Here is a 20,048-nt window from a genome sequence, read left to right as displayed (position 1 = left end):
TCTTGGGGGAGGATTGAAGGGAGGAGGGGAGAGGCAGGGAGGGGAGCAGAGAAAAATGTAGAGCTCAATAAATGTCAATAAAAAATGTATAAAATGAAAAAGTCGTGTGTAGCCAGTATACAAATAAACCACATTCATCATTATGGCAATGCTACTATGAAAATATCCAGAGAAAAAGGAATGCCATTCAATATTTCACTGGTCATAATACAAAAGCCAATGCAACACAAAACGGGTATGTCATATTCATAGTAACTCATGAACAAAAAAATTAGACCAGTGAGTATAATATGCAAAATGCAGTGTTACTGAGGCTATATGAAAATGAACGCTCAAACATTGGTAAAAATATAAACAAACAGAAAGAAGGATCACATATTAAATTTAGAAGTGGACTCCCAGGCCAGTGAGAAGATTTAGTAAGTGAAGGTGCCTGATGACCAGAGTTTCATTCCAAGACCCACTTGGTAGAAAGAAAACCAACTCTCACAAGCTGTCTCTGACCTCAACGTACACACTGGGGCACACTTGTGCACCCATGCATTCACACACACACAAAGTAAACGTGGTGGTTTGAATGAGAATGGCCCCCATAGGTTCATGTTTAAATACTTGGTCCCTAGTTTGTAGAACTGCTTGGAAAGGATTAGGTGTCACATTAGTGGGTATTGAGATTGCAAATTCCCAATCTGTCTTTCTCTGCACCCTACTTGCCAGTTGTGCTCCAGGCTGCTCCTGCCACCATGTCTTGGCTCTAACATCATGAACTGACCCTCTGAGAAATCAGCTTTCTTTCAGAGTCGCCTTGGTCAAGGTGTTTATCATAGCAACAGAGACTAGGACAGTAAATAAATTTTAAAGTAATTTCTAAAAAGAAAAAATTCATTATAAAAATAGTGTATTCTAAAAGGAGACAAGTCCTTTATTAACCTTCTATAAATGGACAGCTACGAGATCTCTTAAAATGCTAACATCTGCAGAAATATACATCAAACTGCTAGCAGTACTGAAAAGGAAGGGTTGTAAGGAATGGGAATTTCTACTTTTAATCTAATTCCAAGCTGTCGACAATTGTTATAACCACCATATATTACTTCTGTATTAGGAGAAAGGGGTTCTGCGCACAGATATCTGTACGCCCTCGAGTGTTAATCTACCCACACCTCTCCTAAACTGCTAACACCTTCTTCAGTTGTGTTATCAGACCCAGTACTCAAAAAGCCATTTTTCCCCAGAAGCCCTGGAGGTATCCCTTTCCCACTGCAGCTGCCCATCCATCCCTCTTCCCTCTGCCCATCTCTTCACCCACTATGCCCTCAGCAGCTTCAGGGCACTTTGACAGGCTCCAACAGGAAGCTAGTTCCTTGACAGCTGTGCTTCTCCACAGCAGAACAAAACCACTGCCTCGTCCTTCAGAGGAGGAGTGAGAACTGGAAGTCAAAGGGAGAGGTGAGGGCACTTATGATTTAGACACGCCACTTAAGACTTAACTCCACTTTCAAAAACAAATCAACCACTACCCATAATTCAGATGAGCAATTCTGCTCCAAATGGGATGGGTTTATTTCACTCTGATGCAAAACCAAAGATTCCACTACAGCAGAGACTGATCTAACAAAAGGTCATGGAAAAGTGGAGTGGGACATGCAGGACGTGATGTACAAACTGGGAGTCAGATTGTTTTCTTTAACACGACACTACGTTGTTGCTGAGAAACGTATTTAAATTAACACTGCAGACTCAACCGAAATGTGGCACAAACATGACCATCTCCAGGCATGCCTTCAGAGACCTCTCTGAGGACAGATCTGCAATCTCTAGACTTCAGTGTGGGAAGGATTACAATTCTTTGGAAGAATAAAAAGTTCACACTTTTGAAATTTCACAGAATTTTAAGGCCAAAACATAGTGGGTTCATTTCTCTTCACTTTCAGGGACAAATGATGTTCTACTCAAAACCACATTAAGCTTCCAGTTCAAATCCCAATCCAACCTTGTGACCTCCTGCATTGAAGTTCTTTCCGTCTATTAAAGCTGACAGGGTCAACTTGACTCCTAGGGAGAAGAACACACCACATTACTTGCAGCCAGTATGGTTCTCAGACCTAAATTTTCTAGAAATAATGGATCTGAGTCAACAGCATGGTGTACGGCAGGCCTAGGCTATACTATAAGCTATACTGTACACCAGCACAGGTTGTCCAGTCTGCTGACCTGTGCCTAGCAGAACATAAGGAACAAAACTATTTGTAGTTCAAGATTAAGAATAATGGGGGACAGAGGCTGGAGAGATGGCTCAGTGGTTAAGACCACTGGCTACTGTTCCAGAAGACCCAGGTTCAATTCCCAGCACCCACATGGCAGCTCACAATTGTCTGTAACTCTAGGATTCAACACCTTCACAGAGACACATACACACAAATAAAACACCAAAAAGAAGAAGAGGAGGAGGAGGATGGGGGGGGAGGGGAAGGGGGAGGGAGAGGGAGAGAAGGAGGAGGAGGAGGAGGAAGAGGAGGAGGAAGAAGAGAAGGAGAAGGAGAAGGAGAAGGAGAAGGAGAAGAAGAAGAAGAAGAAGAAGAAGAAGAAGAAGAAGAAGAAGAAGAAGAAGAAGAAGAAGAAGAAGAAGAAGAAGAAGAAGAAGAAGAAGAAGAAGAGCCGAATTCAAAGGCTAGCGACATAGTTAGAAATGTGTAACAGAAGCACTGGCCCCACCGTCCTCTGCATGACTAGCTACCACAGGGGCCTGAGTCAACCCACTGATTATGTAAGTGCTTCCAGAGACTACTTTTTTTCCTTTTGTATTCATTTTCTTCCTGTAACTTTCTACTGTGACCCTCCATTAATTAATTCCTTTTACGTACCTGGTCGGAGGGTCTGCGTATAACCCAGTCCAATTAAACTGGCATTATTTACTTTGGCCTACAATTAAGAGATGAGAACAGAAGTAGTTAGAAAACAACAACACATCGTTCCAATACAAAAACTGCTTCATGCACAAGGTTTCTAAAGGTAAAAGCACCCTGGAGCTAAATCTAGAATTATTAAAACTGAAAAAAAAAGAAATAAAAAGATAAATCTTTTAAGAAGCCTGGCAGGAATTGTGGGTAATATGAGAATATATGCTTTAAAGTTCTTTTTTGTTTGTTTGTTGTTTTTCGAGACAGGGTTTCTCTGTAGCTTTGGAGCCCATCCTGGAACTCACTCTGTAGACCAGCCTCAAACTCAAAGAGATTCACCTGCCTCTGCCTCCCAAGTGCTGGGATTAAAGGCATGCACCACCACCTGGTTGCTTTCAAGTCCTTAAACAGATTTTCAAGCACATTGTGTTACCAAGCATCTCTATGTACTGAATTTTGTTGTTCCTGTTTTGAGAGAGTCTCACCACATAGCCCTGACTATCCTGGAACTCACTATGTAGACCAGGCTACCTTTCAAATCACAGAAGGTCTGCTAGCTTCTCCCAAGTGCTGGGATTAACGGCATGCAACATCATGCCTGGCCTGTACTGAATTCTTTGAGATGCCAATCTCCAACCTCTGACAGTGATTACAGCATGAACTCTGCTGTCCTAACACCAGGTCTGAATTAATATTTTGACACTGCTGCTTCCTGCAACACTGACCTAGTTTCTAGGTAATATCTCTTCACCACACAAAACAGTTATGAGAATTACACAGGATAATACATGGAGCGCGCCTTATACAGAGCTCAAGTAAGACTATACTGAGGCCAAAAGTCTGACAATAGCTAACAGGGGGGAAATTAGGACTGGAAGCCACACTTCCTGCCTTAGATGTACGTGAGTGAGGTCACGAGGCTAATAAAGAACGTGTAAACTGTAAGGGCACTAGAGCAAGCCCACAGCACATTCTTACAGATAGAGAAGTTCTACAATCCAGCTTATATTTAGCAGCGATGCCAAAACGAGTGTTGTTGCTGCCAGCTGTCCATGCCAGGTTTATTGACGTTTCAATCTTCTCATTAACTCTCTGATAGATAGAGCCTCCAAATTCAGTGCCGTCATTCCTGTTTCACAGTGTAAAACAGAAGTCGTAAGTTTGAATCATTTACTGTTAAGACATGGAAACAAAGTCTACAACTATCTAAACACAGATGCAACCGTGCAACTTTGATGTCTAGCAAAATCCTAGGACAAACTATTAAACAAGAAATACAACCAACCTACGAAGTATCTAAAAGCCTAACAAGAGCATAATAGCACCTGATTCGTCTTACTTGACTCCTCTGCATAATATAAATGTCTTAAGACACAAATTACCTATATTCAAAGGCAGACACCTCAGGTAAGTATGTAATTCATAGGTATCTTTCACAGAATGTAGAAACTCTAACCATGGTCTCTTTTACAGGCATTAGATCCATAAAGACTGGAAAGAGAGAGGTAAAAATAGGCCTAAAGACAATACTAGCTTTTATTTACTCAAGAGTGAAAAAGTACTTTCCACATAGTACCCAGGAACACAGCTCCAGATAGAAACCCACAGCTCTTTGAAGCATACCACTGTAGCTGAGGGTTTCTCTCCCACCCACCCATTCCCGCAGTTACTTACAAAATAATCATTCAGAGGCTAAATATTAATTATAATTGTTTGGTCAATGGCTCAAGCTTCTCACTGACTAGCTCTACATATAAAGTAACACATTTCTAATAATCTGTATATCGCCATGTACCCCATGGCTTACCAGTATTAATTACTCTGGCATCTTACTTCTCCAGCAGCTGCTGGTGTCTCCCCCACTTGGTCCTTTTGTTTGCTGTCTCTCTGTTTGGATTTCCAGTCTGGCTCTATTCTACCTGGCTATTGGCCAAAACAACTTCTTTATTAACCAATGGTAATAAAACATATTCACGGCAGAGGGGAATCCCACATCATACCATGGTTTCCTAGCAACAGTGTTTCAATACCATTATTTATATTAGAGTATCCCATGAAAAGCAATACTTCAGAAACACACAGTTCATTCCTGCCTATGATCCCAGCACTGGAAGGAGCTCAAGGTCAGCGAAGGCTACTAGTGAGTTCAAGGCTAGGCTGATCTACACGAGTTTCTGTCTCCCCTCCCCACCCTGTTTTCCAAGACAGGGTTTCTCTGTAACTTTGAAGCCCGTCCTGAAACTAGCTCTGTAGACCAAGCTAGCCTCAAACTCACAGAGATCCGCCTGTTTCTGCCTCCCGAGTGCTGGGATTAAAGACGTGCACTACCACCACAGGGCGAGATCCTGTCTTAAAACACCAAAAAACTATTTATAAATCAAAGTTCAGGCTGATTCAGTCAACACTGAAATCCAGGATTACTTTGAGAACCCTATTATTTCTGAATGCAATAGAGAGAGTAACTAGGTTCTGATCAAAGATACATGAAAATCTCCATATAGAATTACCAGAGAAGTTCCAGGACACTCAAATTATTTGGTGATTGTTCTTAAGTGTTCCAAACATCTGCTTCTACATACAGTAAAAATAAGTCAAAAGTAACAGTGAAGTGCATACGTGTTCTCGGCTGTCTCCACTAGGTGTTCCTCTACAGATTCTAAAACACCCCAGAATCTGGGGTAAAAGCTGACAGCAGCACAGCACAATGTGCCCCATTCGTGAACCTCTAGCTATGAAAATGTTCAGCAGGACTGGTACCCACCAAGCATTATTAACTTTTACTCACTTTTAACTTTACCACGTCACAACTACCACCTCTCAGAGGAACAGCACGAGCTGTTATTATAAACAATTATAAACACTCACACATGAGTATGCAGTTGGAAGTCTGCAGCCTTATAACCAAGAGCAAAATTATTCTGCGACAGTTTGGATTTGGCCGTGTCAAAACTCATCTGATAACCAGCAAGCCAACCTTCAAAGGCCAACACAGCCCAGCCATAGATGGTCGGTCCAGAAAAATCTATATCAACGTTACTGCCGATACTAAAACAATCTCGTTTAAGTGAGGCCTTTAATTTCCCGCTCTTCTTTCTGTAAAAAACAAATAATACAATGAAAATAATGTGAGTCTACTATTTCCAGTAATTTGTAAAGTAAGACCCTCTCCAAAGGTAAATATTGTCTTGGTAGATGACATAATACATTGAAATGTTTCAAATGACTTAGCTCTACAAATACAACTCTGTTAGGATTGAACTTTATGTCAACAGTTATGGTGGTACACACCTTTAATACTGGCACCTGGAAGTAGAGGAAGGTAGATCTCTTTAAGTTCCAGGACAGCCAGGGCTACTCAAAGAAACTCTGCTCAAGAAAGGTAGGGGGAGGAGTGAGTGTGTGTGTGTGTGTGTGTGTGTGTGTGTGTGTGTGTGTGTGTGTGTGAAGAAATGTATGTCATTATATATTCTTCACCATGAGTTGAAATAATAAAAGTATTATATGATTAATAATCTCATAAAGGCATGAACAAATCACCAGATAATTAACAGATATGAAAATTGTTTTAAAGTCCTGCTGCACATCAGGGTCACTACACATGAAGTTCTATATATTTCAAAAACAATGCAAGAGTTTTAAATTTGCTTTCAATACAAAGAAATGATAGACTTTTGATGAGATACCCTTATCCTATTTGATTATACAACGTATACAGATATTCAAACACTACATATTACCCCACAGATATACACAATTTTGTCAAAAACTACAAAGTCCATATGTAATAAGATATTGCACTGCCAAATTAATAATCTAAATATATAATATATATATAAATTTATATATAAATATACAGAGATACATGAGAAACAAATATCCTTAAATATTTTCAAGTGCTACAAAAGTAACATCAAAACACATTATTAACCAATTAGTAGAAATACATTTTTTGTTGTTTGTTTTAGACAAGGTCTCAATAAGTAGCCCTGGTTAGCCTGAAACTTTCGGAGATCCACCTGTCTGTCTCCAGAATGCTGGGATTAAAAGTGTGCACCAACACACCCAGCAGAAATATACTTTCAATAGCAATGCTGACTATTCAGAATTAGTTCTGAATAACTTTTGTCTATTAGTTCCAAAGAGTCCTAACAAGGCTTTTGAGAGAATATTTGTTCTAAAAATAAAGCCTGAGACAGGAGGAGCAGTTCCATTGCTACGTCTAAGAACAATTCCTCTCTGCACTGCTCCAGTGTCTGTCTTCAGACAGCAGAACCTAGGCTGAGCAGATAAACGACACAATGGGAAAACAGACTAAGCCTAGAGGACTTTCAGGGACTTCTACGACAGCAGCACAGCCACTGCTCTGGTCCCTGACACTCAGTAGATGACACTCTTGCCAAACCCATTAGTCTGTAGACTAGATGTAACTATGCTCTCGGCCCTTCTAACTCCTAAGCTAGGTGTGCCTGTTGAAAATGTTTTACTGGCAATGTTATGCTGCCTTGAGGAGCTCTTCTTTAAAGACTGTGCAAATATTCTAACACTGCTAGAACAAGTTCCCGGTTTCTCCCTGCCCCTACACTTCCCGTTTTACATTTCCAAAGCTAAAGCTCTAGACCTTCAAAAAGAAATCAGAAAAAAAAATTAGTTTGAATAATTACCCTGTGTTTGGTACAAATATGGTATCAAGAGTCAGTTTCAACCCTTCCGCCAACTGTAAAACAAAAATTTGTTAATTAACAATTAATTTTCTATTCTTTAACTCAAAAAAGCCAATTCTAAAGCTTCCTCCCACTTTCTCTTTAATAATGAAGTCATTAAAGAAAGCCAGATAATAAATTATATATTACCTCCCCCATCTTTTCTTTATTTCTTTTTTCCAAGACAGGGTTTCTCTGTGTAGCCCTGGCTGTCCTGGAACTCCCTCTATAGACCAGGTTAGCCTTGAACTCAAGAGATCCCCTGCCCCTCGGCACCCACAATGCTAGGATTAAAGGCGAGCACTGCCACTCACCTAGCTTTCCCCGTCCCCTTAACTCCCTCCCCTCCTCCTGGTTCTCTTATCAAATATGAATTAAGCTGGTTATGGTGGCATGTCCCTGTAGTCCGAGCTACTCGGGAGGCTGAGGCAGAAAACCTTAAACTCAAGTCTGTAACTGGCCTGAGTGACAGGATGAATGAGGACTCCATCTCAAACATTTTAAAAAGTGCCAGCACCTTTTACTCCCAGCACTTGGGAGGAACAGGCAGGTGGATCTCTGTGAGCTCGAGGCCAGCCTGCTCTAAAGAATAAGTTCCAAGGCAGCCAAGGCTTGGAAACCAAAAAACCAAAAACAAAAATTTAAAAAGATTAAAATGTATAGGACAAATCCTAATACATTAAATAATATAAATTATTGTAAAAAAATTACTCCAATGTAATAAAATAATCTTGATACTCTCTTGAAATAACTATAAGATAACCTGACACTTAACAAAACCAACTTCTTCAGCTGTACCTTTCTACGTGTCAGTACACACAGGTGTACCTTGAACACTCAGCTGGGCCTGGTGGGCAGGCAGGAAAATCAGGAGTTCAAGGTCAACTTCAGCTACAAAGTTTGAGGCTGGCCTGGACTACATGCAATCCATTCTCCAAAAGAAAAATGCAGTGCCCTCTACACAGTAGGAACCTAACAAAATCAGCTAATTGTCTTTCTCCTGGGAAACATTTAAATAATTTAGAAACGTTTTTGTGCATATATTTTGCAAAGACTACAAAAGTAAACCAAATTACCAGAGAGTCCCACTGCTCACGAGAGGACTGACTGTGTGACACAATTAACTAATCAGAACAAAGGAGCAGTGTGGGCTTTTCAAATGTGAAGACACACCAAAAAAACTAATAAAAAGAGAAAATATGGTAGAAGACTGAAAATCCCACTCAGATTATATTTGGAGTTTATCAATTTATTAAAGATTTATGTTATTATTCTTAACTATGTGTACTCATGCAGGCTTGTGTGGGAGTACACACATGGTGAAGGTGCTCCTGGGCAGAGGATTTAGGTCCCCTGGAGCTGGAGGTCTGGGAACTGAACTCTTGACAGCTAAGCCATCTCCCCAGCCCCAGCTATGCTCATTATTTGATGTGAAGGAGATATTAAACCTACAAATAATGTCTACCTTATTCTCCCAGGAGATTTCTGTCCCCAGAGTATTGTCTGTGTTCCACTTCTGGGTGAAGGTGAGTCCGTAGTCACAGATCTTATACTTGGTCTCCAGGTTGCCTGATGCTTTCCCTGTATCAGTGTAAGCATGACCTGAAGTAGAAAATTCCTGGTAAACAAGAGAAAATAATTATTTTAAGATGATCTCACCAAATAGATATCATTCATTTCAGAAAACAGTGTTGAGTGCATCAGAAACCAATACAATTTACTGTTCACACAACCCCACCCTTCAACAATGTACCTCCTGCTTTCTTTCTGTCTCTAACCAGGTTTAAGACTTTCCATTATTCCTCCCTTCTTATTGATATTTATTATTCCATACACTCTTTTTTTAGTCATCATATTAAATTCTTAACTTTAAAAGAACAATATCTCTGCTGGGAATAAATGCCTTTATTAAAAAGGCAAAAATACTTAACTTCCAAAAATTTCACTTTCATAGCCTAAGATGACTATCAATTCTCTATAATACTTGTCAAACAGTAAATTTAGAGGTGTTTAAGAATTTATAAACACTATTTCACACATTTTCTTTTTATAGTCAGCAGTTTAGTTTAGGAGGTGGAGGTACAGGGGGTGCAGGGATGGAGAAGGTGGGAGTGTAGGGGATGGAGGTGGGGATGGGGAAAGGAGCTGGGAACGGAACCCAAGGCCCTGCCCACATCTCTATTGCTGAATTATACCCTCAACCTATTGCTTTATTTACGATTTAATTTTACTTATGTGTATATATGAGTGCCTACATGTATATATGTGTACTATGTGTATGCCTGGTGTTCATCAAGACCAGGAAGGGGATTGGTTGGATTCACTGGAACTAGAGTTACAGGCAGATGCGAACAGCACGTGGCTACTAGGAACCAAACCTGGGTCCTCTGCAACTACTCTCCAGCCCCAACTACTGTTTTCTAAAAATGTATTTTTATGGTCTTGTGAAGTAGCTTAATGGTAAAGTGCTTGCCTAGTGTGCTCAAGGCCCTGGGTTCCATTCCAGCACTGCAAAAGAAAAAATACATTTAAAATAAACTTGATCATTTTCAACATATACTGACAATGCATTAAAGTACATTTACAATGCTATGAAACATGGATGCTTCAGCTATAAAACTGTATCTGTAAAATCTTCACCATAAACTCTTTCAAACAACATCAAAATTATCTACCCATTTTCACAGTAAAATAGAATTTAAAATGCCTCTTTCCTCCTCCTCCACCTGGCTTACCCTCTAAGTACAAAATAATCACTATGAATGCTATAAATATATTCTCCTCTCAACTAAAGTGTCCTTTCCACCATATTAGTAAACAATTAGGAAAAAACCTTTTTCTGGGGGAAGCAAATGGTCAACAGCCGTCACCGACAATCCATGACTATCAAGAAAGAAACTTTCTGCCTGGCCCTGCTGCTTTCAAGGGCACTTCTGAAATCTGGCCAACAGCAACAAAAGGCTGCCCCTTCCTCCCTTTTCACTGTCTGAGACCTGAGTCCTCCCTTTAGCCCTAGCTCAAGATCTATGCAGAAAAAAAACACTGGGAAGCTATGGTGTTTATTAATACTACATAGAAAGTTTCCAAGATGAAAACTATATTGTCCGCTTAGGGCAGAACAATACAGCATGAGCCATGTTTAACAGCTCAGGTTAATTCCTTAATATGAAAACTGTTGCTCTTAATAATAAATCTACCGGTCTCATTTGTACTTTTTATATTTACTTTTCAAAAGTGACAAATACAGCAAATGTAAATATTTTGGTATTATCCCACATGTCTTCCTTCCATCTCTTAGTCTGCTGCTCTGAGAATCTGTGGTACCAGAAACAAATTCAAAGGTAAAGCGACAACTGTTCTCAGCTGAAGTCCAGATTTGGGTCTAATTGGAGAGCTCAGTCAAAGGAGGATAAAATCCATCTACAACATGGAAATGGCATCTTCAGCTAAGCATTCAATGCTAGTAAGCAACACAGAGAAAGGCCACTGTAGAACAGAGCCTGAGAAATGCACACAGAGGATGAAAGTGATCCTAAATGCGAGAAGCAGCCACAGGACAGGCATGCAAGGGTTTCCTCCTCACCATCTGATGCACACCGCCACCGCAGCAGCATGAAAGAGAGAGAAAGGCACAATCGTAACTTCTGAAAATTCTAAAATGTGTACAGTTTTCCTATTTCAACAGAACCACATGCACGAAGCCTCCTTAGCAAGGCGGGTCATACATACATTCACTCATGGCCAGGGAAGAGTAACAGGACAAACCCCAGCTGTGCATAGTAAAATGCAAAATACCACACGAATTGCACAAACCTTTCAACCTTCTAATTAAACAACTATATTCATAAATAAAACGTGCATGGGTTTGAATAAGTAAGCACCAGCTAAAGATGTAGCCTGTTAAAATTAATCAGAGAATAAGGTGAATTAAACATTCGCCTGGGTGACAGTCAATGTTGTGGCACTTGTCTAGCAAGCTCAAGGCCCTGGGTACCCAGCACCGGGGAAAAGAAAAAGGAAGAAAAGATAAAAAGCTAACCCACTAGCCTCAGTGGACAGGCCTACCATCTGTTACCTAGAAGGCTGAGGAAGGAGGACTGAAAGTTCAAGGCCTGTCTGGGATACAGGTGTGTTCAGGGCCAACACTGGCTACTTACTTAGTAAGACCCTGATCAAAATAGAAAGTAAACCAGGGGTAGGAATCTGGGGATGTAATTCATTGGTAGAGTACTTTCCTTGCTTGAGGCCCTAGGATCCATATGCAGTACCAGAGGGAAAAAAAAGTTTATCTGTTTGCTGAGATTTATTGGATGTCTGGTTAATGATGCTTTGAAAAATATGTCAACATCTTGACTTGTAATACAAAAGATTGGAAGAGAATCAGTTAAAAACCATAAAATAGGCAGGGCGGACAGTGAGGCAGGCGGATCTCTGTGAGTTCAAGGCTAGCCTGGTCTACAGAGCTAGTTCCAGGATAGACTCCAAAGCTACAACCAAAACAAAACAAAACAAAAAAAAAAAAAAAAAAACACATAAAATAAGGGCCAAAGGGCTGCTCTTCCAACAGACTAGAGTTCGATTCCCAGCGAACCACAAAATGAATCACAACTGTCTTTAACTCCTGTTCCAAGGGATCTGACATCCTCTTCTGGCTTCCTTGGGCACTAGGCAAATATGTGGTGCACAGACATATGTGCAGGCAAAATGCCCATACACATAAAATCCTTTTTAAAAACATAAAATAATCTTGTATATGCACACATATAAAAATAAATTATAGTCTATATTTTGCACAAGTCAATAATGAGAAGACAGATTAAAATGAATTTACTTTGTAAAAAAGCAATAAAACTTGCATGACCTATTGGTTTCGGTATTCATACATATTCATGAAAGTATAAATATGTCAGAAATACACTCTGTTTCACCTAAGGGTAGGATGCCTGAAGAAAAAAAATACCTGCCAAATTCAACCTAATTGTCCACAGGCTTTACAGGCTCAGTGAAACCAGAGAAGGACAAAGCTGCAGGGTGGACAGCTGTGTCAAGCGGATGCTGCTTTACATAACAGTAAACAGTCATTGCAAAATCAGTTTCCTTAAATTAGCAGGCTTTACCTATTAGAAACATCTTAGGTACTCACCACTCCACTACAAGACTTGGTTCTCAGATCTATTTTGACCATGCCAAACCCTAGGAACATTAAAAGACAAAGTAATATACAAAATTTAACTTTTGCTCAGTTTTTAACTTAAAAACTATGAAAGTAATACATTATACATCCCATATGGAAAATATAAGGTATTCTCATCAGATAAGAATTCAAAAAGAAACTAAATTATAACAAAAGAAGTATAATTCTAAATGTCCTAAAAATGAATAAACTCATACCTTTAAAATGTATAAAAGCATAAAATAAGTATGCACAAAAATGAATAAACTTATCCCTTTTTAAAAATGCACTATTTTAAAAACTAAAATTGCTCAAAAATCAATACTGTTGTGTGTGTATATGCATGTGTGCATGTATATCTATGTTTGTGTATGTGTGTGTGTATAATGAACATTAGTAAGAAAAAATCAGTATGTATAGCACAGAAGTATTAAAAATTTAAAACTTAAAACATTTTCTACTTGTAAAAAGGATCATATATTGTTATGAAAGAAATAAAAACATGGCATCTGTATCCTCATTAAAAATTGGTATATTAAAAAACATTATATGGGCTGGGAATGGTGGCACACACCTTTAATCCCAGCAGTCAAGAGGCAGAGGCAAGTGGATCTCTGTGCATTCCAGGCCAGCCTGGTCTACACAGCAAGTTCCAAGCCAGCCAGGGCTATGTAGTGAGACCCTATCACAAGGAAAACAAACAAACAAACAAACAAACCATTAAACAACAGAGAGACAATAAACACTTTCATCATACACAGAACTAGTGAAATAAGGCATAAATATTATAGGTAGATGCTACTTTATATTACAGATATTAGATATGTTTATGCATGGGTGTATGTATAATAACTGCTCTTAATGTTTGCAAAGGAGTCTAAAGAATAAAAGAGGCTATTACTAGCTCTTAATATTTGTGATGTGGATTAATGGTCACCCTTATTTTACTAACAGAGTGTCTTATACACTTTACCAAATGAACTAGTCCCTAGCCTACAAAGCAAAACTTTGAAGGATCTGTAAAAACATGCAACTAACTCCTCAGAATTCATCACTAACCCTGACCCAACATAAAAATTTACCATTGCATACTTACCATACCCTTTGTTAAAGACATCCTTGGCAGCCTTCCCTAGGTCACAGTAAGTTGGTGTGTTACACATATCTTAAAAATAAAGACAGAAGAGTAACCATTTAGTATGCTCACTCCAGCTCTCCCCTCTTTCATCCTGAGAAGATGCTTTTCCTTCCTTTGCCATCATGAGCACTAAAACTAATATAACCAAAATTCAAAGAAGGTATTCTGTTCCTTAGACTAAAAAATAAAAGCTTCCTTATGCGATCCAGAGTTGGTTTTTTTGTTGTTGTTGTTGTTGTTTTTCTATCTCAAAGAAAACAAAGTTCTCGCCAGGCAGTGGTGGTACACGCCTTTAATCCCAGCACTCGGAAGGCAGAGGCAAATGGATCTCTGTGAGTTCAAGGCCAGCCTGGTCTGCAAAGCTAGTTCCAGGACAGCCAGAAAAAGCGAAAGGAAAGAAAATGGAAAGGAAAGGAAAGGAAAGGAAAGGAAAGGAAAGGAAAGGAAAGGAAAGGAAAGGAAAGGAAAGGAAAGGAAAGGAAAGGAAAGGAAAGGAAAGGAAAGGAAAGGAAAGGAAAGGAAAGGAAAGGAAAGGAAAGGAAAGGAAAGAAAAGAAAAGGAGGAAAGAAAGCAAAGTTCTGTTTTGTCTTTCATGTGTGTCTATTTGTGTGGTAGGTATGCATTTGTGCAGACACATGTGCATGTGTCTTATTCCTCAGGTGTTATGCATGATACTGTTCTGTAACTGAGCTAACTAGGCAGAGCACAAGGTCCTTCTGCCTGTCTCCACCTCCCCAAGGCTGGGTTACATGTACACACCACTATGCTCGGCCTTTACACATGGGTATAGAAATCAAACTCAGATTCTCCTGATTGTGTGCTTCACCAACTGAGCTAGTCCACAGACCACAAAGAGAAAGTTTTAAGGAAATGTAAAAACATTCAGTTAAACCCTCAGGGTTGAGGTGTGAAGATCTAGGTTCAATCCCAATTCCACACCCACAGGGGGAAAAAAGTATACAGGTGCACGCCTGTCCTCTCAGCCCAGCTGCTGAAACAGAACAGCACAAGCTCAAGGGCAGTCTAAGAAACTTATGGAAACTTTGTCTCCAAAACAAGGGGGGAGGATTAGAAACCTTCATTCAAGGTTTTAATATTTTGCTACTCTGAAATTTATTTCATAAAAGAGACCAGATGGCTCAAGCTTCCAATCCCAGCTTCTTAGGAGGATGAAGCAGGAGGATCACAAGTTTAGTCCCAGCCTGGATCACAGAATGAGTTCAAGGATGACAACTCAGTGAGACTCTGACTCAAAGATAAGAATAAAAAATTAAAAGGAGAACTGGGAACATCAGTAAAAGAACATTTGCCTACCACAGAGGCACCCAGGTTCAATCCCTGTACTACAGCCACACGAAAAAAGCTTCACTGGGACTGAAGACACAACACAGCTCAACAGTTAAGAACACTAGTTGCTCTTCCAAAGACCAGAGGTTCAATTCACAGCATCCACATGGAGTCTGACATCATCTTAACTTCAGTTCCAAGGGATATGGCACCCTTTTCTGGCTTCTACAGGCACTGCACACATGTGGTACACAGGCCTATGTGCAGGCAAAACATCCATACATACAAAATCATAAAAAATTTAAAAAGTCAAAGGAGTTTTTTAAATGCTTTGAAGCTGGGTGTGGTGGTAATGCCTTTAATATCAGCTCTCAGGAGAGAAGTGGTGAGTTCAAGGCCACCCTTGACTACATAGAAGGTTACAGTCCAATAAGAGCAACATGGTGAAACCCTGTCTCAAAACAAAATTTAAACATAAAATAAAAAGGCTTCAAGAGACTGAATCAGGTGTCTCAACAATCTAGAATAGGAGGACTTCAAAACCAAAGTCAGTCTGGGCTACAAGATCCTATCTCAAAACTACAAACAAACAAAACACCTACGAAGGCTGGAGTGGTGGCTCAGTAGTTACCAGCACATGTCAGGCAGCCCATAACCCCAACTCCAGCTTTAGGGAACCCAACATCCTCTTCTGGCCTCTGCAAGCCATCTGCACACATGTGACATAAACACATACAAACACACACTATAGCTGGGTGGTGGTGGCACACACCTTTAATCCCAGCACTCGGGAGGCAGAGGCAGACGGATCTCTGCGAGTTCGAGGCCAGCCTGGTCTACAAGAGCTAGTTCCAGGACAGGCTCCAAAGCCACAGAGAAACTCTGTCTCGAAAAACCAAAAAAAAAAAAAAAAAAAAAAAAAAACCACACACACACACTATAAAAATTTTTTAAGCTTACTAAATTAAATACACTCTTCCATAATATAGTCTTTCCCAAAGATTTTTTTTAAATGTTATAATTTTACCACTACCTAGAAACAGAATAGAATTCATCTGTGGTAACCTGTTTACCAGTCATAGGTGTGAACTTTGAAATTACAACCTTTGAAAATTCAAGGCGCTTTGGCTTTGTATCTTGGCTATCATTATTCACCCAGCTTTTGCAAAAAGCCAATAAGATCCACATAGCGAAATCTCAGTGAATATAACCTCCCTCAGACCTCTGCATTACAGATCCCTGAAGCAGTTTCTGTCGCCTCCCTGTTAAAAGAGTCAGAAGCCCAATCTAAACAATTTGGAACTACCTCAAACAATCCCATTAGCAGGATTTTATGATACTAGAAAATTCCAGAGTATCAGTTTCCAGGCATGTTCCACCTGGGGGCCACATGCAGCCAAGGACAGCAATGAACGTGCCCACTACCGACAAAAGAATAAACGTTATCATGAGATGTGGAGCTGGTGAGAAGGAGTGAAGGCAGTAACTGCCAAGACTCATAACGTGACTTCTGAACCTCACACCCACATGGTGGAAGCAGAGACAACTCCCACAAGGTCCTCTGACCTCCACAATCAGGCAGTGGTGTGCATATATCTTGAAATTAAAATTTATGTCCTGGCCGGGCGGTGGTGGCGCACGCCTTTAATCCCAGCACTCGGGAGGCAGAGGCAGGCGGATCTCTGTGAGTTCGAGACCAGCCTGGTCTACAAGAGCTAGTTCCAGGACAGGCTCCAAAGCTACAGAGAGAAACCCTGTCTCGAAAAAAAAAAAAAAAAAATTTATGTCCTGGCAATGCTGAAGCATACATGGACAGCCCGTATATGGCAGTTCTGTTGAACTTGTCCATATTGGGTTTCGTGGTGTAAGCTGATGAGAATGACTGACCAGGTCTCTTCCTCAAATAACCATATGGTCTCTTCCTCAAGCAACCATGTGGTTGCTGGGAATTGAACTCAGGACCTTTGGAAGGGCAGGCAGTGCTCTTAACCGCTGAGCCATCTCTCCGGCCCATTTTCATGCACACATCTACACACACACAAATACACTAGCTCTCTAATTCGGGCTGGTAAGATGGTTCAACAAGTAAAGGTACTTGCCACCAAACCTAATAACCTGATTCTGATACCAGAACACACATGGTGGATAGAACCGACTCCCCCAAGTCATCCCCTGACCATCATATGTGGGCAGAGGCAAAAGTGTGCAGAAGTGCACACGTACACACCCCACATATATAAAATAAAACATAAGCTGGGCATGGTGACACACGACTTGAATCCCAGTACTCAGAAGGCAGAGGCAGACACAGTCTATAAGTCTGAAGCAAGGCAGGGGTTGCTACACAGTGTGACCCTGTATCCTTGCTTTTGATTTGTTTGTAAGTTGATTGCCTGGTTCTTGAGCATGACCTTTATAGATGACAAAGTTATTAAGCATGAATTTTATAGGTGAAGCTGTGTCATAATGCCAGCAGATTGAACACACCTGCAAGTTACAATCACTATGCCTGAACTATGGACATGTCACAAATCCCTTAAATAGCCTATGCATTTACACTAAGTCCAACTTTTAATCTGAATTTCTGCTAGGCTTTTATGATAGCTGAACAGGGCCTTAGTTTATAGCCCAGGCTGGGATTATAGTTGTGTGCCACCATATTCAGCATGAATAATTTCCTAACTGGGAATGGATTTAAAAATTGTACCTGTCAAACACACTATGAAATAAAGTTAAGAGAAAAGAACACACCAAAACATCATATATAATGTCATGGCAGAAGAAACTTTGCTCGGTTGGCAAAGTGTGTGTCACACAAGCTTGAGGAACTGAGCATGAATCCCCAGGACCCATACAGCATTGGAGTAGGGACAAGGCAGAGACAGAAGGAACCCTGGAGCCTGCTGGTTAACCAGCCTAGCCAAATGGATGAGTTCAGAGAAAAGACCATTCCTCAAAAAAAAAAAAAATAATAATAATAAGAGAGCAATTAAGGAAGATACCCAACCAATGTTAACCATTGCCTCCATCTGCACATATGTGTGCACACAAACATGTACTTACACCACACAAACAAGTCCACACACACCTTAAAAAAAGACAAAGAGAAAAGGGGTGGCATATGGGTAAAACAACTGTCTTACACAGAAAAGGTCACGGGTTCTATGGGAGGCCCCAATCAAAAGAAAAGTCAGAGTCAAGGTAAATGAGTAGTGTTGTTCTGTATCAATCTATAATAAAATTGTGCTCCATGCTGCAGGGTTTAGAGTCCACTAAACAGGGCAATTCTACAATTCCGGTAGTGTTGTAAATTGTTTGCCATTATTCTGGGAAAGCGGTATAGATATGCAGGTCTTAGATATTCAGACGGAAATGCTTAAAGTTTATTATACCGACTGGGAAGAAAATACACTAAAATGGTCAAAATGTGTGTTAATTACAAGCTTTGAGCGTTCTGATCGCCTGTTTCTCAACATCATCACTCTGCAAAAGTCAAGTGGCTAACTGAACTCGTTTATGCCCAAACTGTCCTTTATCCAGGCCCACAATTCTAATGGGCAATGCACAGCTGGTATGATCAAGCAAAAATCGAGAAAACACAGAGACTCCATATTACTGGAGTGTTAAGCCACAGCCTCCCATTTCTATTCGCTATACAAAACAGCTATGCACCATGCCCCGAGGCTGCACTGGACCCCGAGAGGAAAACAAAAGGCACCAACTAGATACTACAGCTTCTCTTTTGTTCCTTGTTTCTCCTTTCTAAGATGCATGAAGAGCATCCTCACTTCAGCCGTCAGGAGTGCAAGCCGCAACTGACAGATGCTGGACACGCCAGAGATGGAGGTGAGGGAGGGCAAGGTGGGGTGTAGCTTTGGGGTACCAGGGCTCGCCTCCTCTAGAAACCGCCCTTCTTCCAGCCCTGACTCCGGGCAGAAAGCCAGTGCGCACGCCGGGCACAGCGGAAGGTCGCGGCCCAGGGAGGCGACTCCCGCCCTCAGGCGGCCAGCAAGGTTCGGGCAGCCGGAGTCTCCCTGCCTCGCCTCGCCCGCCTCGCCTCGCCCGGGATCGGCGCCCCTCGGCTTCTCCTCGGCGGCCTCGGCTCGTCAGACCCGCCGGCCCTTCGCCCACCCGGCCCGGGGCAGCGGCCGCCTCACCTCCAACCCGAGGGTGGGCCCCGTCCCGTCCCGCTCCACCAAGGCAACGCTGAAGGTCTTCTCACACCAACGCCGTCCGCGCCTGCGCGACCTCGCTCCCCGCCGCGCCTGCGCGTCCGTCGCCCCAGAAGCACGCGGGCGCGCGCGCGGGGCCGCGCCTCCAGCCCGGCGCTCAGGGGGTTGCGGGGGACGCGTCCAACTGTCCGGCTTGGCGTGCGCGTGCGCGAGAGGCTCTCCCCCGCCCCTCTAGCAGGCGGGTGACCGGCGGGGGTTGAGGAAAAGGACAAAAAGCTTGGAGGACCCCATCCGTGCCCGGAGGCGGGGGTTCTCGCGAGAACGTGCCGAAGCCGTGGCTACTGTTGCCTTGCGTCTGCAGACACGTGCCGCCGGCTGGAATGTCACTCCCCGGCCTGGCCGTCCTCCGGTGGATGACTTGCAGATCTCTAACGGGGACATCAGCCCAGGTCGCCTGTCACTGTAGAGTGTGCCTCCGCGTCTACTCAGCTGTAAGGATGGGAAAACACAGGCCCCAGGGGATCAGCGACTGGGAGATTGAGAAGCCTGCTAGTTAATTCGAAGGGAGAGGAAATGGAGGAGAGAGAGGTCATCTTGAGAAGAGAACCCAAGACTTCAATGAAGGAGAAATTACACAAGCGGGAAAACACCACTTTGGAGACACTATAATAGCAATGG

General features: G+C 41.6%; 1 protein-coding gene across 1 annotated transcript; it reads right to left on the bottom strand.

Moving 5' to 3' along the window:
• Positions 1–1,526: 1,526 nt before the first annotated feature.
• Positions 1,527–19,502, bottom strand: Vdac3 (voltage dependent anion channel 3). Its single transcript, XM_038327857.2, has 9 exons — positions 19,356–19,502; positions 13,870–13,938; positions 12,744–12,793; positions 9,066–9,218; positions 7,562–7,614; positions 5,766–5,993; positions 3,879–4,029; positions 2,865–2,922; positions 1,527–2,055 (listed from the first exon to the last, which is right to left on the bottom strand). Exons 2-9 carry the CDS (start codon positions 13,934–13,936, stop codon positions 1,964–1,966), a joined length of 852 nt encoding a protein of 283 aa, XP_038183785.1. The 5' UTR covers positions 13,937–13,938; positions 19,356–19,502; the 3' UTR covers positions 1,527–1,963.
• Between the last annotated feature and the right edge of the window lie 546 nt (positions 19,503–20,048).

This window comes from Arvicola amphibius, chromosome 4 (genome assembly GCF_903992535.2).
Source record: "Arvicola amphibius chromosome 4, mArvAmp1.2, whole genome shotgun sequence".
NCBI classification, from domain to species: domain Eukaryota; kingdom Metazoa; phylum Chordata; class Mammalia; order Rodentia; family Cricetidae; genus Arvicola; species Arvicola amphibius.
The sequence above is the reverse complement of the archived record's forward strand: the minus strand, read 5'-3'. Positions and strand labels throughout refer to the sequence as shown.